The sequence below is a fragment of the Bufo gargarizans genome, unplaced genomic scaffold, assembly GCF_014858855.1.
Source record: "Bufo gargarizans isolate SCDJY-AF-19 unplaced genomic scaffold, ASM1485885v1 original_scaffold_1453_pilon, whole genome shotgun sequence".
Lineage (NCBI taxonomy): Eukaryota > Metazoa > Chordata > Amphibia > Anura > Bufonidae > Bufo > Bufo gargarizans.
Genome location: NW_025334366.1, coordinates 17,171 through 43,121, shown reverse-complemented (window position 1 = coordinate 43,121; position 25,951 = coordinate 17,171). Strand labels below are relative to the sequence as shown.

Sequence of the window (25,951 nt, the reverse complement as noted above, 5' to 3'; positions counted from 1 at the left end):
ATGGGCGGGGCCTGGATGTCTCTGATCACCTGTCTCTCTCTCTCGCAGGTCATCTCGGCGCTCTCCAAGATCTCGCATCACATCATCGCCCAGAACAAAGGAATCCGGTAATTATATTCCTATCATGTGACCCTTGCCCCGCCCCCTGCGCCCTCACAGCCAATCAGCACAGATCTCCCAGTGAGTGTTGCCGGTTTCCTCAGTCCTGACCTTTTGCGCCCCCCCCCAATGGCGGTCACAGTCACTGAAGAGTTAAGCGATGACATCATATGGTGACCAGCTTTAGGGTCCATTCACACGTCCGTATGTGTGTTGCGAATCCGCAAAGCACGGACACCGGCAATGTGCGTTCCGTATTTTGCGGACGGCACATGGCCAGCAGAAAATGCTAGACAAGAATAGGACATGTTTTCTTTTTTTCTTTTTTTTGCGGATCCACAAAATGTGGATGTGGACCGCACATTCCGGCCCCATTGAAAATGAATGGGTCCACAGCTGTTCCGCAAATCTGCAGAACGGATGCAGACCCATTTTGTGGACGGGTGAATGGAACCTAACTCCCATCTGGTTCTGGGAAAGCTGGGTGACAACATGGCTGCCGTTCCTACAGACTGACCCCCGTTGTCCTAGAGTCCTGTGCAGCAGATGGCGGGGGGGTCAGGACTCTGGGAAAGCTGGGTGACAACATGGCTGCCGTTCCTACAGACTGACCCCCGCTGTCCTAGAGTCCTGTGCAGCAGATGGTGGGGGGGTCAGGACTCTGGGAAAGCTGGGTGACCAGCGCTTGGCTCCTGCTGAGCCGTGCAACCGGCAATGAGAATGGCGCTGCCGCGCTTACGATTGATTCTCTCTTGTTTTCACGCTCGGGCACCGTCTGTCGCCTCGCTGGTCGCACCTGCGATTTTCACGGATAATGTAACTGTGAACTGACCTAAATACTGACGGACACCCCTCCCCCGCTGCACATGGCGCACCGCGGGCGGTCACGTATACAGGACGCCGGGGATTTCACCCAACTTTTCCAAAACCCTGAATGGAGCAGCAGCCGCTGTACATCCTGGTAGTGTCAGTCTTCACTGTAAGCACTGGCATGGTATTCATGAGCCAGGAGTAGCTCTGCCCAAAGACATGACTGTAAATGGTGTCAGTCTGCACTGTGGTTCTAGCATTCTGTTCATGAATCAGAGGGTTCAGGATTGGTTTCATTAGAAGACCATTCAGTCCACGTGCGATATTTCAGTTCACAGGAGATGATGGGGGTCGTAGTACACAGCAGTGAACCCCCAGCTTTGCTTGCTAGATCATAGGACTTGGACAAGTGATGTCACGACCCGACCTCCGCCCTGTGACCCGACCTCCGCCCTGTGACCCGACCTCCGCCCTGTGACCCGACCTCCGCCCTGTGACCCGACCTCCGCACCGACCCCTCCCCTGACTGTGACCCGACCTCCGCACCGACCCCTCCCCTGACTGTGACCCGACCTCCGCACCGACCCCTCCCCTGACTGTGACCCGACCTCCGCACCGACCCCTCCCCTGACTGTGACCCGACCTCCGCACCGACCCCTCCCCTGACTGTGACCCGACCTCCGCACCGACCCCTCCCCTGACTGTGACCCGACCTCCGCACCGACCCCTCCCCTGACTGTGACCCGACCTCCGCACCGACCCCTCCCCTGACTGTGACCCGACCTCCGCACCGACCCCTCCCCTGACTGTGACCCGACCTCCGCACCGACCCCTCCCCTGACTGTGACCCGACCTCCGCACCGACCCCTCCCCTGACTGTGACCCGACCTCCGCACCGACCCCTCCCCTGTCTGTGACCCGACCTCCGCACCGACCCCTCCCCTGACTGTGACCCGACCTCCGCACCGACCCCTCCCCTGACTGTGACCCGACCTCCGCACCGACCCCTCCCCTGACTGTGACCCGACCTCCGCACCGACCCCTCCCCTGACTGTGACCCGACCTCCGCACCGATGCGGAGACGTCATCTCGGTGCTCGCTGGCGGCGGTTGCTCCGCCCCTGGCGTCTCATCCTCCTTCGCTCGCTTCATGTGTTCTGATGCAGCGATTGTTAGACATCGTAACGGCTCCGTCTTTCCGGGTGATAAGCTGCAAGGAACTGACGGCTCAACCTGCGCGTCTGGTGGATGCTTGCGGCTGGCACGCACCTGGTCACAGAGCGATAGCCGCCCCCTCCCCCGCCGATCTGACCTGAGGGAGAGGACAAGGCTTCATCACTGGAGAGTACTGCTGCTGATTTCTAGACTTAAGCCATTTATAGGATCTCTGCTTGCTGTCAGTCACAGGTTATCCTTAGCATTTAGCTGCTCTCGAGTCTGAATTCCAGTCTCCTGCAGCACTCTGTCCCTTATACTTTACACTGCAGCTCCGCTTGTTTGCACTGGCTGCTGTGTATGAGCAGAGACTATAGCCTACAGGCCTCACATAGAAGGGGGGGGGCCTGGGGCACAGGGGTCATTGCTGCAGCTTGTACAATGATGGGGGTTTCCCTTTCGTAATCCGATATGAGATCAGTAAACGGGAGCCGCACAATTCTGTGCCGGCCGTCGTCCCGCCTGGTCATGTGACTGTCCTGCCGTGTCCTCTGTGTCTCTGCGGCTGATAACGGAGCAGCAGCTGTAAGAGCCGATCGGGTTTAACCCCCTCCTGCCTGGACTGACTTGTCTCTTCTCTTTCCAGATCCTTCCCATCAGAAGACACAGCAGAAAATGACGACGACGTGTACCGCAGTCTGGAGGAGCTCGCCGAGTGAGTAGTCCGTGTCGAGACCCCCATTTATGCTGCACCGTGGAACAGGCCCCGCCCCCAGAGATCACATGACCCCCCGCGTCATCACCGGCTTGTTATACCCTTATATTGTGGCACGTGGAACAGGCCCCGCCCCCAGAGATCACATGACCCCCCATTTATGCTGCACCGCGTCATCACCGGCTTGTTATACCCTTATATTGTGGCACGTGGAAAAGGCCCCGCCCCCAGAGATCACATGACCCCCCATTTATGCTGCACCGCGTCATCACCGGCTCGTTATACCCTTATATTGTGGCACGTGGAACAGGCCCCGCCCCCAGAGTCCAGGATTAGATCTGTCTGGGGGAGGGGGATGTAATGGGCGGAGAAGCTGCGTCGCCTGATCCTCCAGTTACATCCAGAGCTGCGGCCACAATTCTGCTGTTACATCACGTCTTATCCTCCAGTCACATCCAGAGCTGCGGCCACAATTCTGCTGTTACATCACGTCTTATCCTCCAGTTACATCCAGAGCTGCGGCCACAATTCTGCTGTTACATCATGTCTTATCCTCCAGTTACATCCAGAGCTGCGGCCACAATTCTGCTGTTACATCATGTCTTATCCTCCAGTTACATCCAGAGTTGCGGCCACAATTCTGCTGTTACATCATGCCTTATACTCCAGTCACATCCAGAGCTGCAGCCACAATTCTGCTGTTACATCATGCCTTATACTCCAGTCACATCCAGAGCTGCGGCCACAATTCTGCTGTTACATCATGTCTTATCCTCCAGTCACTCCTAGAGCTGCAGACACATTTCTTCTGTTACATTGTTTCTTATCCTCTAGTCACATCCAGAGCTGTGGCCACAATTCTGCTGTTTCATCATGTCTTATCCTCCAGTCACTCCTAGAGCTGCAGACACATTTCTTCTGTTACGTTGTTTCTTATCCTCCAGTCACATCCAGAGCTGTGGCCACAATTCTTCTGTTACATCATGTCTTATCCTCTAGTCACATCCAGAGCTGCGGCCACAATTCTGCTGTTACATCATGTCTTATCCTCCAGTCACTCCTAGAGCTGCGGCCACAATTCTTCTGTTACATCATGTCTTATCCTCTAGTCACATCCAGAGCTGCGGCCACAATTCTGCGGTTACATCATGTCTTATCCTCCAGTCACTCCTAGAGCTGCGGCCACAATTCTGCGGTTACATTTTGTCTTATCCTCTAGTCGCACACAGAGCTGCAGTCACAGTTGTAGCACCCCCTGCTGGATCAGTGGCTGAGGTTTGCCTCGCGCTCGCACAGATTTGTTCCGGACGCGCTCTTCCAGCATGTTTTCGCCTCCGGGCAGCGAGGTTCGCGGCTCCCGAGTCACCGCCGGAGGCAGAAGCAGCAGCCGGCTGAGCCGTGCCGACAACCTGCGCTGAGTGCACGCTCCACTGGCCGCTGGGCGGGGGCGTCACGGGCTGTTAACCCCTGCAGAGCTGCGCTGCTCCGGATAAGCAGAGTATGACCAAATATGTGACCGCGACCCCCGTACATCTGTGTCATGAATGTGATGGTCATTGTGGGGTTAATTGTCTAAAAATAACAAATGGCGGTAATAGCCCTCGTACCGCACTGTGCGCCGTTCTGCGCCATTCTTCTTGCGTCCATCTCTGGCGGCAGCGTCTCCTGGATGTTGGAGCAGATGGAGCCGCCATCTTGTCAGCTGTCAAATGAATGCTGTATGACGGGGCCCCCGCTGTGAAGGGGCCCGAGCTCCACTATCAGTAATGGCGTCTGCGGATCAGTGTGTAATAATGATCGGTTCTGCTCACAGCTGGGGGTCTGTTACAGTGTAACGGTCTGGAGAGACTGGATACAATGTGTGCGGTCTACGGATACACATGACCCTGTGCTGGCCCTTTAATACCCGGTGGGGTCGCGGTCCGTGATTGGCACCTCCGCGGTGTTGACAGCTTGTCCACCGCGTCACATGGCCATTTCCTAGTATCCCGGCGCCCTGTGGTGAGGGTGGGGGAGGGGTGACCTTGTGTGCCGCGCTCTGCCCGTCTGTGCCAGCCTCTGGGCGTTTATCAGGGTTTATTATAAATGTAATGATTGGCGCGGCACTCGCTGGACACGTAACCGTCTGTCACCCACAATATGTCACCCGCTGCTCCGTCTGCGCTCCGGGCACAGCCACCGTGTCTGTTTTTTACAGTTTTTTTTCCCCAGTTTTTCTGTTTATTGTCAAATACATTTTTTATGTACGGAAAATGAGAGTTAGGGGTTAATGGTGGGGGTCATTATAGGTGACTGGTGGCAAAGGGGTTAATGGTGGGGGTCGTTATAGGTGACTGGTGGCAAAGGGGTTAATGGTGGGGGTCATTATAGGTGACTGGTGGCAAAGGGGTTAATATTGGGGTCGTTATAGGTGACTGGTGGCGGAGGGGTTAATATTGGGGTCGTTATAGGTGACTGGTGGCGGAGGGGTTAATATTGGGGTCGTTATAGGTGACCGGTGGCGGAGGGGTTAATATTGGGGTCGTTATAGGTGACTGGTGGCGGAGGGGTTAATAATGGGGTCGTTATAGGTGACTGGTGGCGGAGGGGTTAATATTGGGGTCGTTATAGGTGACTGGTGGCGGAGGGGTTAATATTGGGGTCGTTATAGGTGACCGGTGGCGGAGGGGTTAATATTGGGGTCGTTATAGGTGACCAGTAGCGGAGGGGTTAATATTGGGGTCGTTATAGGTGACTGGTGGAGGAGGGGTTAATATTGGGGTCGTTATAGGTGACTGGTGGCGGAGGGGTTAATATTGGGGTCGTTATAGGTGACTGGTGGCGGAGGGTTTAATATTGGGGTCGTTATAGGTGACTGGTGGCGGAGGGGTTAATATTGGGGTCAATATAGGTGACTGGTGGTGGAGGGGTTAATATTGGGGTCGTTATAGGTGACTGGTGGCGGAGGGGTTAATATTGGGGTCGTTATAGGTGACCGGTGGCGGAGGGGTTAATATTGGGGTCGTTATAGGTGACTGGTGGCGGAGGGGTTAATATTGGGGTCGTTATAGGTGACTGGTGGCGGAGGGGTTAATGGTGTGCCTCCGGTCGCACTGACTGTTGTTTTCTCGCCACAGTGAACATGATTTGGGGGAGAACGACACGTATGACGTTCCGTGCGAGGAGGACGACATTTACGAAGACATCATCAAAGTGGAAAATCAGCAGCCGATGGTGAGTGCGGCCGAAATGTACGACGCCACCTCCCTGATCGGGCGTCCTGCCCATCGCACCTCCAGCCTTGTAGTCAGAGGTGGCGCCACATCTGACTACAAGCGCCAATGCTGCCTCCCCTGCCCCATGTTTCCCCTGCTCTCTGCGCCTCCCCTGCCCCATGTTTCCCCTGCTCTCTGTGCCTCCCCTGCCCCATGTTTCCCCTGCTCTCTGCGCCTCCCCTGCCCCCTGCGCCTCCCCTGCCCCCTGCGCCTCCCCTGCCCCATGTTTCCCCTGCTCTCTGCGCCTCCCTGCCCCATGTTTCCCCTGCTCTCTGCGCCTCCCCTGCCCCATGTTTCCCCTGCTCTCTGCGCCTCCCCTGCCCCATGTTTCCCCTGCTCTCTGCGCCTCCCCTGCCCCATGTTTCCCCTGCTCTCTGCGCCTCCCCTGCCCCATGTTTCCCCTGCTCTCTGCGCCTCCCCTGCCCCATGTTTCCCCTGCTCTCTGCGCCTCCCCTGCCCATGTTTCCCCTGCCTCTGCGCCTCCCCTGCCCCATGTTCCCCTGCTCTCTGCGCCTCCCCTGCCCCATGTTTCCCCTGCTCTCTGCGCCTCCCCTGCCCCATGTTTCCCCTGCTCTCTGCGCCTCCCCTGCCCCATGTTTCCCCTGCTCTCTGCGCCTCCCCTGCCCCATGTTTCCCCTGCTCTCTGCGCCTCCCCTGCCCCATGTTTCCCCTGCTCTCTGCGCCTCCCCTGCCCCATGTTTCCCCTGCTCTCTGCGCCTCCCCTGCCCCATGTTTCCCCTGCTCTCTGCGCCTCCCCTGCCCCATGTTTCCCCTGCTCTCTGCGCCTCCCCTGCCCCATGTTTCCCCTGCTCTCTGCGCCTCCCCTGCCCCATGTTTCCCCTGCTCTCTGCGCCTTCCCCTGCCCCCTGTCCGCCTCCCCTGCCCCCCTGCCCCTGTCCCCTGCTCTCTGCGCCTCCCCTGCCCCCTGCGCCTCCCCTGCTCTCTGCGCCTCCCCTGCCCCCTGCGCCTCCCCTGCCCCATGTTTCCCCTGCTCTCTGCGCCTCCCCTGCCCCCTGCGCCTCCCCTGCCCCATGTTTCCCCTGCTCTCTGCGCCTCCCCTGCCCCATGTGTCCCCTGCTCTCTGCGCCTCCCCTGCCCCATGTTTCCCCTGCCCGGCGCTCCCTCGGCGCCGCTCTTCCCCCGCCCGGCGCTCCCTCGGCGGCCGCTCTTCCCCCGCCCGGCGCTCCCTCGGCGGCCGCTCTTCCCCCGCCCGGCGCTCCCTCGGCGGCCGCTCTTCCCCCGCCCGGCGCTCCCTCGGCGGCCCTTCCCCTCACATGTAGGACCCTCTGTATAATACAAACGTTCTTCTTCCCCTCCCCCATGCTGCAGATCCGGTACATGCAGGTAGGGCTGCCTTGTGTAACATGTCTTTGTGGGGGGCAGTTTTCTCTATCGGGAAGAAGGGGGGGGGGGGGTGATGTGGGCATCTGGGCACTTAACATAGATCATTAAATATTCGACCAACTGCACTCATCATCGCTTTCTCACTATTTTCAAGATCTCTGCATGTTGTCTATGAATGAAAGCATTTATTTATATCTAGAGACAAAAACCTGTTCTGACTTCACAGCTGGGGGTTTGTTACAGTGTATCCTCTGAGCTAAACAGACCAGATGTCAGATACATTGTACCAATCCCCCAGCTGTGTAAGCAGGATGTGTTTTGAATGGTTTAATTCATTGACAGCAAGCAGAGATCTATGGTGTTTACGCTGCGATGGTGCAGTGGACAGAGTCTTGTGATCATTTACCTTCTTTCTCTCCATCAGAAGATGGGAATGACCGAAGATGACAAGAGGAACTGCTGCCTGCTGGAGATCCGCGACACCGAGGAGCGCTACTACCGCACGCTGGAGGAGATCCGGCAGGTAAGTGCGCCGCAGCGGCCCCACCGCTCGGGGAAATGGTTACTGGCAGTCTGCGACCTGCCATTGTCATGTGACCTGATCGGCCGCTTCTCTTCCAGAATTACATGTTACCCCTGAAGCAGATCCTGACCCCGACCGAGATGGCCGTCATCTTCATCAACCTGGAGGTGAGCGCCTCGCTGAGGTTTCCGGGGCCTCGTGTGCCACCCTGGGTCACATGACCTGACCTCACAATGTTCTGTGCTCCCCAGGAACTTATAAAGGTTCATCTCAACTTCCTGCGAACCATTGAGCTGTCAATGACGCCCGGCGGCAGCATCGGCCAAGTCTTCCTGGACTATAAAGAGAAGTGAGTTATGATCATGGGAAGAGGATAACCCCCAGCATGCAGAGTACCGTGCACCGAGGATAACCCCCAGCATGCAGAGTACCGTGCACCGAGGATAACCCCCAGCATGCAGAGTACCGTGCACCGAGGATAACCCCCAGCATGCAGAGTACCGTGCACCGAGGATAACCCCCAGCATGCAGAGTACCGTGCACCGAGGATAACCCCCAGCATGCAGAGTACCGTGCACCGAGGATAACCCCCAGCATGCAGAGTACCGTGCACCGAGGATAACCCCCAGCATGCAGAGTACCGTGCACCGAGGATAACCCCCAGCATGCAGAGTACCGTGCACCGAGGATAACCCCCAGCATGCAGAGTACCGTGCACCGAGGATAACCCCCAGCATGCAGAGTACCGTGCACCGAGGATAACCCCCAGCATGCAGAGTACCGTGCACCGAGGATAACCCCCAGCATGCAGAGTACCGTGCACCGAGGATAACCCCCAGCATGCAGAGTACCGTGCACCGAGGATAACCCCCAGCATGCAGAGTACCGTGCACCGAGGATAACCCCCAGCATGCAGAGTACCGTGCACCGAGGATAACCCCCAGCATGCAGAGTACCGTGCACCGAGGATAACCCCCAGCATGCAGAGTACCGTGCACCGAGGATAACCCCCAGCATGCAGAGTACCGTGCACCGAGGATAACCCCCAGCATGCAGAGTACCGTGCACCGAGGATAACCCCCAGCATGCAGAGTACCGTGCACCGAGGATAACCCCCAGCATGCAGAGTACCGTGCACCGAGGATAACCCCCAGCATGCAGAGTACCGTGCACCGAGGATAACCCCCAGCATGCAGAGTACCGTGCACCGAGGATAACCCCCAGCATGCAGAGTACCGTGCACCGAGGATAACCCCCAGCATGCAGAGTACCGTGCACCGAGGATAACCCCCAGCATGCAGAGTACCGTGCACCGAGGATAACCCCAGCATGCAGAGTACCGTGCACCGAGGATAACCCCCAGCATGCAGAGTACCGTGCACCGAGGATAACCCCCAGCATGCAGAGTACCGTGCACCGAGGATAACCCCCAGCATGCAGAGTACCGTGCACCGAGGATAACCCCCAGCATGCAGAGTACCGTGCACCGAGGATAACCCCCAGCATGCAGAGTACCGTGTTCACCGCGGATAACCCCCAGCATGCAGAGTACCGTGTTCACCGCGGATAACCCCCAGCATGCAGAGTAGTGTTCACCGCCTATTCATACAGAATAAGACAGATCATTGGGGATCATGTCTTGTAGATTCCATGTTTTGCAGCAGAGCGACTGTGTCATTACGGTGTAGCGGTGCACCTCTGCTGGTTGTTTTCTGTGCAGCCTCTTGTCGGGGATATAAAGCAAAAGGCTTTATATAAAAGAAAGGATCAAATAAAAGATTTCAAAAGATTATTGATCCTCGAGGTGGACATATATAACACCTCAAAAGAGTTTGATCGGTTATTTAATTATATTGTACAATCAGTAAAACGAGGTACAAGCATCTATACAAAAATATAAATGATTTATTATTCAATAATTTAAAATACAATCAAAGATTAATCAATGTAAAAACTCGATAATCTGCAATGATACACAGTGATATGCAGTACCCAAAGATCGCCACTAGATGGCACCAACACAAATACCAGCTTGTACACAGTACCTCTCAGACATAAGATGAAATATAACGTCCCGACCACACTTTTGAGCTATAAAAACTCAATAACGTTAGTAAAAGATACGAACCCTTGCTCTGCACCCAACTATGACAAATCTCGGATAATGGGGTAGCAATCTAAATTATCAAGCCTGGTATTGACTATGGAATGAAATTATTCCAATCAGAGAATTTCCTATGAAATCAATATTTGGGTCTTTTATTCAGTAATATGCAACTTTACTGAATAGTGACAATATTGATGTAGCACTTTTAACAACTATACATCCGTCAACAGCGGGGAGTTTGCTTTAATATAAGGTTGATTAATTTATATTAATACTACACAAAAAAAAGGTTGTACATTACTGAGAATGCAGATGATGTGCAGCGACTAGGGGAAGTCAGCTCTAAGGTACGATCTGGTCATTAGCATCTTTCTCCTTGGTTTTCTTTGTTTCTCTGTGTTTTCTCTTTTTTTCTTGTGTTTTTTTATTTTTTCGTTCTGACCCTCTCCCTCATGTATGTGTGGTTTATGATCACAAACTTATCAGTTAGACACACCTTTCTTGCTTGGAGTTTCCAATCATTGTCGGCTAGGCATGTACATATGATAAGGACTGTGATGTCATAGTATTACCCAAAATGCACTTCTGCTGTTGGTGTAATGTTATTAATTTACCCCTGGGTGACACCATTACCTAAGCTGTATTAGTATCATTCTATTAAGGGTTATTAAATATCCAAGTATGACTTTATCTCACATTCTATACACGTGACCTCTGGAACCTGAATTAGTTCTGACACTCCTACCAATTAAGGACAGACTTCTAGGCGCCCAATTGAATGTTTCTCACATTGTTAATTTATGGGACCGATAAAAATATGAATGAGCCTTGTTTTCTCACAGAGATACCTGTGCCTCCTCTGCTACACCAACGGGTGATTGATTGTTAGTAAAAACACATCTTTACAGATACTCATTAATAAAGTCCATACCCAAATTGTCTTCATCATATAATAGGAATATATGCTTTCCTATTGAGAAATATATATGATAACAGATACATAAACGATACATAGGTCTTACTGATTTTCTTATACAAAACTAAGGTTGATTATAAGCGTATATCTAGATATTACAGATTTTCTGCCTCGTTAATAAATACCAAACTGTAGAGATAATTAGCACCAGCTGCGTCTAGAGAGCACCCTGATCTCCTGTCATAAATCCATGAGGAGACAACAAGGCTGGTACGTCCATGAGGAGAAATGTTATCTGAACTTTCATCTCCATGACCCTCTCTCGGCCATCTTTAAAATAGATACATCTAGCAATATGGCCTCTTATAGGTATATATAATAATATCCACTGTAATTAGGGTATTTAGATAAATGTTTTATACACTTATGAAAAAGCACAACACTCTCGCGTCTCCATCGCGATCGCCCTCTAGTGGTGGAAGGTGACCAGTAACCTCAGCATTTGTCCCGTCTAACTCATCAGTGCAGGATCCATGAGCCGGTGCTTGAACGGTTAAATCCTCTGCTCACTGCGCTCTTGTACACGGACTGTCCCGTGTTCTAGACATGTACTACACATGTACCCTGCAGAGTACTACTACTCTTATCCTGTACGTATAGGCGGTGCACAGTACTACTACTCTTATCCTGGATGTACGGGTGGTGCACAGTGCTACTACTCTTATCCTGTACGTATGGGCGGTGCACAGTACTACTACTCTTATCCTGGATGTACGGGCGGTGCACAGTACTGCTACTCTTATCCTGGATGTACGGGTGGTGCACAGTACTACTACTCTTATCCTGTACGTATGGGTGGTGCACAGTGCTACTACTCTTATCCTGTACGTATGGGTGGTGCACAGTGCTACTACTCTTATCCTGTACGTATGGGTGGTGCACAGTGCTACTACTCTTATCCTGTACGTATGGGCGGTGCACAGTACTACTACTCTTATCCTGTACGTATGGGCGGTGCACAGTACTACTACTCTTATCCTGGATGTACGGGCGGTGCACAGTACTACTACTCTTATCCTGGATGTACGGGCGGTGCACAGTACTGCTACTCTTATCCTGGATGTACGGGTGGTGCACAGTACTACTACTCTTATCCTGTACGTATGGGTGGTGCACAGTACTACTACTCTTATCCTGTACGTACGGGCGGTGCACAGTACTGCTACTCTTATCCTGGATGTACGGGTGGTGCACAGTACTACTACTCTTATCCTGTACGTATGGGCGGTGCACAGTACTTCTACTCTTATCCTGGATGTACGGGTGGTGCACAGTACTACTACTCTTATCCTGTACGTATGGGCGGTGCACAGTACTTCTACTCTTATCCTGGATGTACGGGCGGTGCACAGTACTACTACTCTTATCCCGGATGTACGGGCGGTGCACAGTACTACTACTCTTATCCCGGATCTTGTGTGATTTAAGAATTAACCCCGTGTCTCCTGCAGGCTGCTGATTTATGGCGAGTACTGCAGCCATATTGAATATTCTCAGAAGACGCTCGACCAGTTGATCGCCACCCGGGATGAAGTCCGATTAAAGATTGAGGTTGGTGCAGGCTCCACTGAGAGTTGTAGTCCTAGAGTCCATGGATCTCTGGGGTCCATCCTTCTGCTCTTCTCTTCCAGGAATGTTCCATGAAGGTTCAGGACGGGAAGTTCAAGCTGCAGGATCTGATGGTGATTCCCATGCAGAGGGTCCTGAAGTATCACCTGCTGCTAAAGGTACAGCCGCAAGCCCCTCCCCCTTCACATTGTGACATGTTCAAGATGGCGGGTGTATCTGCAGCACAGCGGGGGAGGATGGCGGGTGTATCTGCAGCACAGCGGGGGAGGATGGCGGGTGTATCTGCAGCACGGCAGGGGAGGATGGCGGGTGTATCTGCAGCACAGCGGGGGAGGATGGCGGGTGTATCTGCAGCACAGCGGGGGAGGATGGCGGGTGTATCTGCAGCACGGCAGGGGAGGATGGCGGGTGTATCTGCAGCACAGCGGGGGAGGATGGCGGGTGTATCTGCAGCACAGCGGGGGAGGATGGCGGGTGTATCTGCAGCACGGCAGGGGAGGATGGCGGGTGTATCTGCAGCACAGCGGGGAGGATGGCGGGTGTATCTGCAGCACAGCGGGGGAGGATGGCGGGTGTATCTGCAGCACGGCAGGGGAGGATGGCGGGTGTATCTGCAGCACAGCGGGGGAGGATGGCGGGTGTATCTGCAGCACGGCAGGGGAGGATGGCGGGTGTATCTGCAGCACTGCGGGGGAGGATGGCGGGTGTATCTGCAGCACGGCGGGGGAGGATGGCGGGTGTATCTGCAGCACGGCGGGGGAGGATGGCGGGTGTATCTGTAGCACGGCGGGGGAGGATGGCGGGTGTATCTGCAGCACGGCGGGGGAGGATGGCGGGTGTATCTGCAGCACGGCGGGGGAGGATGGCGGGTGTATCTGCAGCACGGCGGGGGAGGTTGGCGGGTGTATCTGCAGCACGGCGGGGGGAGGTTGGCGGGTGTATCTGCAGGATGGCGGGTGTATCTCCAGCATGGGTGCTCCTGTCCCCAGTGATTTTCTCTCTGGTCCCGGCAGCGCGGACGTTGGCGCTTCCGCCAGAACGGTGTGGATCAGAGTGACGTTTTTGAGCCGCTGTTAGGTGGGCATGCTGGGACTTGTAGTTTGGAACTAACCAGGGAGTAGTCGTTATTGTAACGTTGTCTACACAGGAGTTGCTGAGCCACACGGCGGACTGTCCGGAGCGATTTATCCTGAAGGAAGCGCTGGAGGCGATGCAGGTAAGTGTCCGTGCTGCAATAAGCCACCCTCCACCTGCTGCCCAGTCTCCTAAAAGGGGTCTTCTGAGACCTTCTCATGGATGATGGGGGTCCGACTTCCTGCACGCCACCCATCAGCTGTTCTCTGCACCAGAACTGCACAGCTCTGTACACTGTGGAATGGCCGGGAGCAGCGCTGCAGTAACCAGCATGGCTACCATGCAGTATGTGGAGCTGTCCTGTTAGATCCCGACGATTTGGTGCTCGTACGTGCGGTTTCCTTGCGGTCGTAGTCACGGTCCCGGCTTTGTGATGGGCTTCACTCGCTCTCCTCGCTGCCGGCTCCGGTGTTCTGGCGCGGAGCTCACGGCGTCTGTCCGGATGAGGTCGGGATGGGCCTGGAGGTCGTCTGATGAGCAGACTGCATCCTCTGCAGGTTTTCCTCGTGGACCTTGTGGTCCGTGTAGATTGGTGGCAGGATTCGTGATGATCCTTAAAGGGATCCTGTCACTGAGGGCGGCGCAGAGAGCGGCTGTCAGTCATCACCGGTGGGGGGCAGGTCAGTGAGATGGTCGGGGTCGGTGCAGCGCTCCACTGACGAGCTGTGCAGCTGTATGTCTCATTCACTGGCAGTAGGCAGAGATCCTGACAGTGATTGTAAGCTTCTGCGGCCCCTGAGGTGACCCCAATAACGGGAGCGGCGGCGGCGGCGGCGTCTGTCTGCGGGGGCGGCGGCTGCTCTCAGCACATTCCTGCACAGCTGGATCCATCCAACCAGCAGCAGCCAAGAACTCCCATCATCCACTGCGCTGACCCCCGGCGCTGACGGCTTTTCTCTTTCAGGATCTGGCCATGTACATTAATGAAGTGAAGAGAGACAAGGAGACCCTGAAGAAGATCAGCGACTTCCAGAACTCCATCGAGAACCTGGTGAGTGTGGCCCCTACACCGGGGCCGGCTCTGCTGCATCACAAACCCTGACCCTCAGTGACATCGTGTCTTCTACCCCAGTCACACCCAGAGCTGCACTCACTATTCTGTTACACTGTGTTCTACTCCAGTCACACCCAGAGCTGCACTCACTATTCTGTTACACTGTGTTCTACTCCAGTCACACCCAGAGCTGCACTCACTATTCTGTTAGTGTTCTACTCCAGTCACATCCAGAGCTGCACTCACTATTCTGTTACACTGTGTTCTACTCCAGTCACACCCAGAGCTGCACTCACTATTCTGTTACACTGTGTTCTTCTCCAGTCACATCCAGAGTTGCACTCACTATTCTGTTACACTGTGTTCTACTCCAGTCACATCCAGAGCTGCACTCACTATTCTGTTAGTGTTCTACTCCAGTCACACCCAGAGCTGCACTCACTATTCTGTTACACTGTGTTCTACTCCAGTCACACCCAGAGCTGCACTCACTATTCTGTTACACTGTGTTCTACCCCAGTCACACCCAGAGCTGCACTCACTATTCTGTTACACTGTGTTCTACCCCAGTCACACCCAGAGCTGCACTCACTATTCTGTTACACTGTGTTCTACCCCAGTCACATCAAGAGCTGCACTCACTATTCTGTTACACTGTGTTCTACCCCAGTCACACCCAGAGCTGCACTCACTATTCTGTTACACTGTGTTCTACTCCAGTCACACCCAGAGCTGCACTCACTATTCTGTTACACTGTGTTCTACTCCAGTCACATCCAGAGCTGCACTCACTATTCTTACACTGTGTTCTACTCCAGTCACACCCAGAGCTGCACTCACTATTCTGTTACACTGTGTTCTACTCCAGTCACACCCAGAGCTGCACTCACTATTCTGTTACACTGTGTTCTACTCCAGTCACATCCAGAGCTGCACTCACTATTCTACTGTGTTCTACTCCAGTCACATCCAGAGCTGCACTCACTATTCTGTTACACTGTGTTCTACTCCAGTCACACCCAGAGCTGCACTCACTATTCTGTTACACTGTGTTCTACTCCAGTCACATCCAGAGCTGCACTCACTATTCTGTTACACTGTGTTCTACTCCAGTCACATCCAGAGCTGCACTCACTATTCTGTTACACTGTGTTCTACTCCAGTCACACCCAGAGCTGCACTCACTATTCTGTTACACTGTGTTCTACTCCAGTCACATCCAGAGCTGCACTCACTATTCTGTTACACTGTGTTCTACTCCAGTCACATCCAGAGCTGCACTCACTATTCTGCTGTTACATACATTTCTAGTCTAATTACATCCAGAGCTGCAGTCGCATCCATAGTAGAGCATGCTCCTTGGATGCTGTGTCAGCAGGAAGGATGTCCTATAGACTTATAGGAACCCTGCAGATTTGTGGCTGCAGCTCTGGATGTGACTGGAGTATAAGATATGATGTAACAGATTTGTGGCTGCAGCTCTGGATGTGACTGGAGTATAAGATATGATGTAACAGATTTGTGGCTGCAGCTCTGGATGTGACTGAAGTATAAGATATGATGGAACAGATTTGTGGCTGCAGCTCTGGTTTATAAGCGTCCTGTAATAATGATATTATGTAACGGGGGTCATTTTCCTCCTGCGCTCGGCTGTGCTCCTGACAGCACTTCCTGTTCTGATTCCTCTCATTGCCAGTGTTGTCATAGGGCCGTGGTCCACATCAGTGTTTCCATCCGGCAGGCACCGGCGCAGGAAGTGTTGTCATAGGGCCCTGGTCCACATCAGTGTTTCCATCCGGCAGGCACCGGCGCAGGAAGTGTTGTCATAGGGCCCTGGTCCACATCAGTGTTTCCATCCGGCAGGCACCGGCGCAGGAAGTGTTGTCATAGGGCCCTGGTCCACATCAGTGTTTCCATCCGGACAGGCATCGGCGCAGGAAGTGTTGTCATAGGGCCCTGGTCCACATCAGTGTTTCCATCCGGACAGGCATCGGCGCAGGAAGTGTTGTCATAGGGCCGTGGTCCACATCAGTGTTTCCATCCGGACAGGCGCAGGAAGTGTTGTCATGGGGTCACAGCCGCCATGTTTTGCCCCTATAATGGGCCTTATTGGCCAGTACGGGGGTCCGCTCCGGAGGTCACCGGGGTCAGCACGCGGCCGGTATCCGTGTTTCGCCGTCGTCTGAATGAGCCTCAGCTGTTGTCTATCTCTTACAGCAGGTGAATCTGGAAGAATTTGGGCGACCGAAGATCGACGGCGAATTAAAGGTCCGATCGATAGTAAACCAGGCGAAACAGGACAGGTGAGCGGGGACCGGCCTGCCGAGAGGTGATGGGGGTCCAGGCCCCTCCCCCTGGTGATGATGTCACCGCCGCTCTCCCCGCAGATACCTCTTCCTGTTTGATAAAGTCGTCATCGTCTGTAAGAGGAAAGGAGACAACTACGAGCTGAAGGAGATGATAGAACTGCTGTACCACAAGATGTCCGACGACCCCACCTACAACAAGGACATCAAGAAGGTGGGGGGAGCGGGAGGGGTAGAGGCCGGGTACAGCCGGGGGGAGCGGGAGGGGTAGAGGCCGGGTACAGCCGGGGGGAGCGGGAGGGGTAGAGGCCGGGTACAGCCGGGGGGGAGCGGGAGGGGTAGAGGCCGGGTACAGCCGGGGGGGGAGCGGGAGGGGTAGAGGCCGGGTACAGCCGGGGGGGGAGCGGGAGGGGTAGAGGCCGGGTACAGCCGGGGGGAGCGGGAGGGGTAGAGGCCGGGTACAGCCGGGGGGAGCGGGAGGGGTAGAGGCCGGGTACAGCCGGGGGGGAGCGGGAGGGGTAGAGGCCGGGTACAGCCGGGGGGGGAGCGGGAGGGGTAGAGGCCGGGTACAGCCGGGGGGGGAGCGGGAGGGGTAGAGGCCGGGTACAGCCGGGGGGGGAGCGGGAGGGGTAGAGGCCGGGTACAGCCGGGGGGGGAGCGGGAGGGGTAGAGGCCGGGTACAGCCGGGGGGAGCGGGAGGGGTAGAGGCCGGGTACAGCCGGGGGGGGAGCGGGAGGGGTAGAGGCCGGGTACAGCCGGGGGGGGAGCGGGAGGGGTAGAGGCCGGGTACAGCCGGGGGGGGGGAGCGGGAGGGGTAGAGGCCGGGTACAGCCGGGGGGGGGAGCGGGAGGGGTAGAGGCCGGGTACAGCCGGGGGGGGGAGCGGGAGGGGTAGAGGCCCGGTACAGCCGGGGGGGGGAGCGGGAGGGGTAGAGGCCGGGTACAGCCGGGGGGGAGCGGGAAGGGTAGAGGCCGGGGGAGTCTGCAGCTGCCATGTAAATGGCGCTTCCCATGCAGATGACGGGAGATGATTGCGCCGCGGTCGCCTCCATCTCTTTTGCGAAGTCTCCGGTGATCGCCGCGGTTCTGTGACCGGGTTGGCGGTCCGCGGATGCCGCACCCTCATTGGTTACATCGGAAGCCGCATTTACAGGGCAGGAACCCCTAGGATTGGTTGTTGGGTTCTGGTTGCCGGGAGTGATGCTTCGTTTCCATGGTTTCTCGCACTTTACGCTCCTTCTTTCTGGTTTCTTTACGCTGCGGCAGTCACACGGCAAAATGGTAAGACCCCCTCCCCATAGCGTCCGCTGCGCGTGTGACAACATGGCGGCGCCCCGACCCTCACCTCCGCTCTCTCCGCAGTGGTCGTACGGATTCTACTTAATTCACCTCCAGGGGAAGCAGGGATTCCAGTTCTTCTGCAAGACGGAGGACATGAAGCGCAAATGGATGGAGCAGTTCGAAATGGCGATGTATGTACCAGGAGATCGGCAAATGGAAGCGGCGACCGCCAGCGTGACGAGTGACTGGTGTAGCGGCGACTGTCAGCATGACGAGTGACTGGTGTAGCTGTGACCCCCCCAGCATGACGAGTGACTGACTGGTGTAGCGGCGACCGTCAGCATCACGAGTGACTGGTGTAGCGGTGACTGTCAACATGACGAGTGACTGGTGTAGCGGTGACTGTCAACATGACGAGTGACTGGTGTAGCGGGGACCGCCAGCGTGACGAGTGACTGGTGTAGCGGGGACCGTCAGCATGATGGATGACTGACTGGTGTAGCTGTGACCCCCCAGCATGACGAGTGACTGACTGGTGTAGCGATGACTGACTGGTGTAGCGGCGACCGTCAGCATGACGAGTGACTGGTGTAGCGATGACTGACTGGTGTAGCGATGACTGACTGGTGTAGCGATGACTGACTGGTGTAGCGATGACTGACTGGTGTAGCGATGACTGACTGGTGTAGCGGCGACCGTCAGCATGACGAGTGACTGGTGTAGCTGTGACCGCCAGCGCGATGAGTGACTGGTGTAGCGGCGACCGTCAGCATGACGAGTGACTGGTGTAGCTGTGACCCCCCCAGCATGACGAGTGACTGGTGTAGCTGTGACCCCCCCCCAGCATGACGAGTGACTGACTGGTGTAGCGGCGACCGTCAGCATCACGAGTGACTGGTGTATCGGCGACCGTCAACATGACGAGTGACTGGTGTAGCGGTGACCGCCAGCGTGACGAGTGACTGGTGTAGCTGTGACCCCCCCCCCCCCCAGCATGACGAGTGACTGGTGTAGCTGTGACCCCCCAGCATGACGAGTGACTGGTGTAGCGGCGACTGTCAGCATCACGAGTGACTGGTGTAGCGGCGACTGTCAGCATCACGAGTGACTGGTGTAGCGGCGACTGTCAGCATCACGAGTGACTGGTGTAGCGGCGACTGTCAGCATCACGAGTGACTGGTGTAGCGGCGACCGTCAACATGACGAGTGACTGGTGTAGCTGTGACCCCCCAGCATGACGAGTGACTGGTGTAGTGGTGACCGCCAGCGTGACGAGTGACTGGTGTAGCTGTGACCCCCCCCCCCCAGCATGACGAGTGACTGGTGTAGCTGTGACCCCCCAGCATGACGAGTGACGTGTAGCGGCGACCCCCCAGCATGACGAGTGACTGGTGTAGCGGCGACTGTCAGCATCACGAGTGACTGGTGTAGCGGCGACTGTCAGCATGACGAGTGACTGGTGTAGCGGCGACCGTCAGCATGACGAGTGACTGGTGTAGCTGTGACCCCCCTCCCCCCCCCCAGCATGACGAGTGACTGGTGTAGCGGCGACCCCCCCAGCATAATGAGTGACTGGTGTAACTGTGACCCCCCCCCCCCCCCCCCCCCCAGCCAGCATGATGAGTGACTGGTGTAGCTGTGACCCCCCCCCCCCCCCCCAGCATGACGAGTGACTGGTGTAGCTGTGACCCCCCAGCATGACGAGTGACTGGTGTAGCTGTGACCCCCCAGCATGACGAGTGACTGGTGTAGCTGTGACCGCCAGCGCGACGAGTGACTGGTGTAGCGGCGACCGTCAGCATGACGAGTGACTGGTGTAGCGGCGACCGTCAGCATGACGAGTGACTGGTGTAGCGGCGACCGTCAGCATGACGAGTGACTGGTGTAGCGGCGACCGTCAGCATGACGAGTGACTGGTGTAGCGGCGACCGTCAGCATGACGAGTGACTGGTGTAGCGGCGACCGTCAGCATGACGAGTGACTGGTGTAGCGGCGACCGTCAGCATGACGAGTGACTGGTGTAGCGGCGACCGTCAGCATGACGAGTGACTGGTGTAGCGGCGACCGTCAGCATGACGAGTGACTGGTGTAGCGGCGACCGTCAGCGTGACGAGTGACTGGTGTAGCGGCGACCGTCAGCGTGACAAATGACGGGTGTAGCGGCTGATAATATGGCTGCCGCCGCTGATCTCCACGTCCTGTATTCTCAGCTCTAACATCAAACCGGACAAAGCGACGGCGAATCACCACAACTTCCAGATGTTCACGTTTGACAGGACCACCAGCTGTAAAGCCTGCAGGATGTTCCTGAGGTGAGGGGGGCGTGGCCCTCAGGTGGGGGGGTGTGGCTCTCAGGTGGGGGCGGGTTCTCAGGCAGGGGGGGTGGCTCTCAGGCAGGGGGCGTGGTGCGTGGCTCTCAGGTGGGGACGGGCTCCCAGTTGGTGGGCGGCCCCTCAGGCAGGGGGTGTGGCCCTCAGGTGGTGGGCGGCCCCTCAGGTGGGGGGGGTTGGCTCTCAGGCAGGGGGTGTGGCTCTCAGGTGGGGGCGGGTTCTCAGGCAGGGGGTGTGGTTCTCAGGTGGGGGCGGGTTCTCAGGCAGGGGGTGTGGCTCTCAGGTGGGGGCGGGTTCTCAGGCAGGGGGGTGTGGCCCTCAGGTGGAGGGTTGGCTCTCAGGCAGGGGGCGTGGCCCTCAGGTGGTGGGCGGCCCCTCAGGCAGGGGGCGTGGCCCTCAGGTGGTGGGCGGCCCCTCAGGCAGGGGGCGTGACCCTCAGGTGCCGTGCTGAATCGGACGCTCATTCTCTCCCTCCAGGGGAACCTTCTACCAGGGATATTACTGCACCAAGTGCGGCATCGGGGTCCATAAGGAGTGCCTGGAGAAGATCGCCCCCTGCAGGATCGGTAAGTCTCGCTGCGTCCTCCGCACTCTCTCGCCGTCGCTGCTCGGTATTCATGGCGGTTTTTCTTTGGTTTTAGGCCCTGATGAAATGGTAAGACCCCCGACACCCCCTCATGTGTGGCCCCAGTCTGCAGTGGGCGGGGCCAGTTACCAGACATGTGACCTGCAGAAAGAATAAGGGTACAATGAGGCAGAATGCCTGCTGTAATGATGGGTTGTCACGGTAACACATTACCACTGTACTGCTTTCCGGGGGATGATGGGGGTTGTAGTTGGGCACAAGACGCCGGCCGATAACACGTATTCTTCTCTTGCAGGATTCGGTCATCAATGTCTCAGGTGAGGATCGCCGTCGGTCGTTTCTCTCATTTTGCCGCTTTTCTCCGCACTTTTATAGATTTGTCTTACGTATTTATCAGCAGATTCGTGTTGTTTCATGTCAGTGAATGAATCCCTCCTCAGACCTGATGCTCTTGGGGTTTGTTACAGTGTAGCAGCAGAAATCAGTTGCATTCCAGTTGAATACAATGTAGCAAACCCTCAGCATCTGGATGGGAGAATGACTGACACTGTTCACTGACAGCAGCAGAGATCTGGGAAATGGACACACATGCAGCAGAGCTGTTCCGGCCATGGCTCGGGAGTCCTTTGCAGCTCTGGCTGTGACTAGAGTAGAAGGCGCACGCGTGCTGTGACCATGTGTTCTTTGTGTTCACGGACTCCAGGGCCCAAGATGTTGGCCGTCCAGAATTACCACGGGAACCCGGCGCCTCCCGGGAAACCGGTGCTGACCTTCCAGACGGGAGAAGTGATGGAGCTGCTGCGAGGGGACCCCGATTCCCAGTGGTGGGAGGTGAGTGACCCCCATCTTACCAGGGCACTGGTGACGGGCGCGGTGCCGCTAACCGCACTCTTCTCGTGTCCGCAGGGACGGTTACTACTCACCAGGAAGTCCGGCTATTTCCCCAGCTCCTCCGTCAAGCCCTGTCCTGTGGTGAGTGGCCCCAGCCCACTTATGAAGGGGTTAAAAGAGAGGAGACCCCGGGAGGGGGTGGGGGGCACCTGCATAATTCTGGGATTGCACCTACTAGGGAGTATAACCACCATCATCCACTGACCTCACGTGTGTTTTGCAGCAGCCAGTGAACCGCTCGGATTACAGCAGACACCCCTGGTAGGTGCTGACCTCGGCCGCTCCTGCTTCCTGACAGACGGCGCCTCGTGCCTCACGTCTCGTCATCTCTTCCAGGTTTGCCGGGAACGTGGAGCGTCCACAAGCGGATAACCTCCTGAAGTCCCATCTGAGCGGCACGTACCTCATCCGCGAGCGACCCGCCGAGGCCGAGCGATTCGCCATCAGCATCAAGTGCGAGTCCTATGTAAAAGTTATATCGGGGACACCTGATGATGGGGGTGGTAGTTGTGGGCTCCAGGTTCATGGCCTCTCTCTTTCTGGACAGATTCAATGATGAAGTAAAGCACATAAAGGTGGTGGAGAAGGACGGCTGGATCCACATCACCGAGGCCAAGAAGTTTGAAAGTTTACTGGTACAGGCCTACGCGGGAGACAGTCAGCGGGGGGGGCGGCGCTGTACTGACGGGAGACAGTCAGCGGGGGGGGGGGCGCTGTAGTGACGGGAGACAGTCAGCGGGGGGGGGGGGGGGCTGTACTGACGGGAGACAGTCAGCGGGGGCGGCGCTGTACTGACGGGAGACAGTCAGCGGGGGCGGCGCTGTAGTGACGGGAGACAGTCAGCGGGGGGGGCGCTGTAGTGACGGGAGACAGTCAGCGGGGGGGGCGCTGTAGTGACGGGGGGCAGTCAGCGGAGGGGGGGCGCTGTAGTGACGGGGGGCAGTCAGCGGAGGGGGGGCAGGGCTGTACTGACGGGGGGCAGTCAGCGGAGGGGGGGGGCAGGGCTGTACTGACGGGAGAGGGGGCTGTACTGACGGGAGACAGTCAGCGGGGGGGGGGGCTGTACTGACGGGAGACAGTCAGCGGGGGGGGGGGGCTGTACTGACGGGAGACAGTCAGCGGGGGGGGGGGGCTGTACTGACGGGAGACAGTCAGCGGGGGGGGGGGGCTGTACTGACGGGAGACAGTCAGCGGGGGGGGGGGGGCTGTACTGACGGGAGACAGTCAGCGGGGGGGGGGGGGGGGGGGCTGTACTGACGGGAGACAGTCAGCGGGGGGGGGGGCTGTACTGACGGGAGACAGTCAGCGGGGGGGGGGGGGGGCTGTACTGACGGGAGACAGTCAGCGGGGGGGGGGGCTGTACTGACGGGAGACAGTCGGGGGGGGGGGGGGGGGCTGTACTGACGGGGGGGAGACAGTCAGCGGGGGGGGGGGCTGTAGTGACGGGGGGGGAGACAGTCAGCGGGGGGGGGGCTGTAGTGACGGGGGGGGAGACAGTCAGCGGGGGGGGGGGGGGGCTGTAGTGACGGGGGGCAGTCAGCGGGGGGGGGGGGCTGTAGTGACGGGGGCAGTCAGCGGGGGGGGGGGGGGGGGGGCTGTAGTGACGGTCAGCGGGGGGGGGGGCTGTAGTGACGGTCAGCGGGGGGGGGGGGGCTGTAGTGACGGGGGGGTGACGGTCAGCGGGGGGGGGGGGGCTGTAGTGACGGGGGGGAGACAGTCAGCGGGGGGGGGCTGTAGTGACGGGGGCAGTCAGCGGGGGGGGGGGCTGTAGTGACGGGGGCAGTCAGCGGGGGGCGCTGTAGTGACGGGGGGCAGTCAGCGGGGGGGGGGGCTGTAGTGACGGGGGGCAGTCAACGGGGGGGGGGGCTGTAGTGACGGGGGGCAGTCAGCGGGGGGGGGGGCTGTAGTGACGGGGGGCAGTCAACGGGGGGGGGGGGGGCTGTAGTGACGGGGGCAGTCAGCGGGGGGGGGGGGGGCTGTAGTGACGGGGGCAGTCAGCGGTGTAGTGACGGGGGCAGTCAGCGGGGGGGGGGGGGCGGCTGTACTGACGGGAGACAGTCAGTGGGGGAGGGGGCCTGTACTGACGGGGGCACTGTACTGACGGAAGACAGTCAGCGGGGGGGAGGGATTGTACTGACGGGGGAGGGGGGCCTGTACTGACGGGGGGAGGTGGTGCTGACTGTACTGACGGGGGGCTCATGGGCTGCTGCCATTTTGCAGGAGCTGGTGGAATATTACCAGACGCATTCACTGAAGGAAAGCTTCAAGCAACTGGACACAACGTTGAAGTACCCCTACAAGCTGCAGAAGAGCCGCAGCGCCCCCAAGTCCCCAGGTGAGGGGGCGCCCCATGTGCCACTGACTACTACAACTCCCAGCAGCACATTGTGCAGTAGTCGCACTGTTTACTTGCTTTGCTCTGTCTCCCGCAGTTTAACCCTTTTTTCTCCCGCTCTCTGGACTCTTCCAGCCTCCTGCGCTTCCTACAACTTTTCTTTTCTCAGTCCTCAGGGTCTCAGCTTTCCCTGTCAGAACCCGTCCACACCCTTCTGGTCAGGTACTGCCGCTTCTCCCGCTCCGCTGTGTGTGCGCGCCGCCAAATTATTAAAGGGCCGGTGCAGTGAAAAGTGCTGGGGGGTTGTTACAGTGTGTTCCCGAACTTCTCACTGCACCGTCATCTGCGCCATTTCTAGGCAGCGGATGCTCATCATCATCATCGCCTTGTGCCCCCTAATGTGGTGTCTCCGCTCTGAATCCATCATTTGTCACATAAGAACATGGCTGCCGGTTTCGGGTGTCCGTGTAGTAACTCCTCCCCCTTCGTTTCCCCTCTCGGCAGTTTTCACGCCACGTCCTGTAGGAACCGCTGTCGCCAGGTACAACTTTGCAGCCAGAGACATGAGGGAGCTGTCGCTGCGGGAAGGCGACGTGGTGAAGATCTACAGCCGGATCGGAGGGGATCAGGGATGGTGGAAAGGCGAGACCAACGGCAAAGTGCGTATTAAACACGGAGGGGCTTAAAGGGATACGCCAACCGCTGCACCTGCTATGGCACTTAAAGGGATCGTCTGAGAAATGTAAGGACATCACGTACTCGCCCCTCACTGTCCTCAGCCGTGGCGGCGAGTACGTGGCGGATTCGTGGTTGTCAGTTTTGTAATTATCTCAGGCGACCCCTTTAAGACAATAGCCGAGCGCGGTGAAGTCCCATGTAAGGGAATAGAGATGAGCAGCATGTCATGGGGGTCACATATTTATCCCCACCCGGAGATGACAGATCTCTGCTTGCTGTCTGTGAATGAGCACTTGTGGTGATGCGCTGTACTGTCTCCGCAGATCGGCTGGTTCCCTTCCACCTACGTTGAGGAGGAGGGGGGGGTGCAGTGACTTCCACAGGAAATCTTTGCTTTCTCCACACGGATTTGTTTGCACAGAAGGGACACGGTTCCGATCCCTCGCGGCGGCGGCGCTTGCGCCGGGGGAGGGGGTCTTCCTCGCTGGTATTACTTGTATATAAGATTTATAGTTCTGATGAGCGGCAATGTACGAGGAGGGGGAGGGGGAGGGGGGGGTTCGGATTTTAAAGGGAATAAAAGTCATTCCATTTCTGACATTTGTCTCTTGCATATGAATTGGCGCGGTCGCCGCTCGCGGGGTCCTCCGACTGCTGAGGAGCGGAGTCTGTCTACAGTACGTGCAGCAGGATAGAGGACTACAACCCCCACTATCCAGTGCATGAGCAGAGCTCACAGGCCAGGTGACTGCAGCTCTTGTTGTGACTAGAGCACAGGACATTTTAGAGATGACATCCAGTGAAGCTGAGCGTTAACTCCTTCAGTGCAGGGCAGTCTCTTCCATCATTCTATAGCGACCAGGAGC

General features: G+C 57.1%; 1 protein-coding gene across 1 annotated transcript; it reads left to right on the top strand.

Annotated features, from left to right (window-relative positions):
• On the top strand, positions 1–25,642 carry LOC122923296 (guanine nucleotide exchange factor VAV2-like). Its single transcript, XM_044274076.1, has 25 exons — positions 1–107; positions 2,710–2,778; positions 5,895–5,991; positions 7,801–7,899; positions 7,998–8,066; positions 8,151–8,248; positions 12,434–12,533; positions 12,614–12,709; positions 13,699–13,767; positions 14,590–14,676; positions 16,897–16,982; positions 17,067–17,199; positions 18,347–18,456; positions 20,476–20,577; positions 21,073–21,161; positions 21,237–21,250; positions 21,477–21,498; positions 21,885–22,012; positions 22,088–22,153; positions 22,296–22,333; positions 22,409–22,525; positions 22,620–22,707; positions 24,293–24,407; positions 24,912–25,066; positions 25,409–25,642. Exons 1-25 carry the CDS (start codon positions 1–3, stop codon positions 25,457–25,459), a joined length of 2,205 nt encoding a protein of 734 aa, XP_044130011.1. The 3' UTR covers positions 25,460–25,642.
• The last annotated feature ends 309 nt before the right edge of the window (positions 25,643–25,951 follow it).

Excerpts from the sequence above, each read along its gene's own strand:
- LOC122923296 (XM_044274076.1), top strand. The coding sequence starts at position 1 with ATGGGCGGGGCCTGGATGTCTCTGATCACCTGTCTCTCTCTCTCGCAG. Across the intron at positions 7,900-7,997 it reads CGCTGGAGGAGATCCGGCAG|AATTACATGTTACCCCTGAA; the intron begins GTAAGTGCGCCG and ends CTTCTCTTCCAG. Across the intron at positions 22,334-22,408 it reads GATTACAGCAGACACCCCTG|GTTTGCCGGGAACGTGGAGC; the intron begins GTAGGTGCTGAC and ends CATCTCTTCCAG.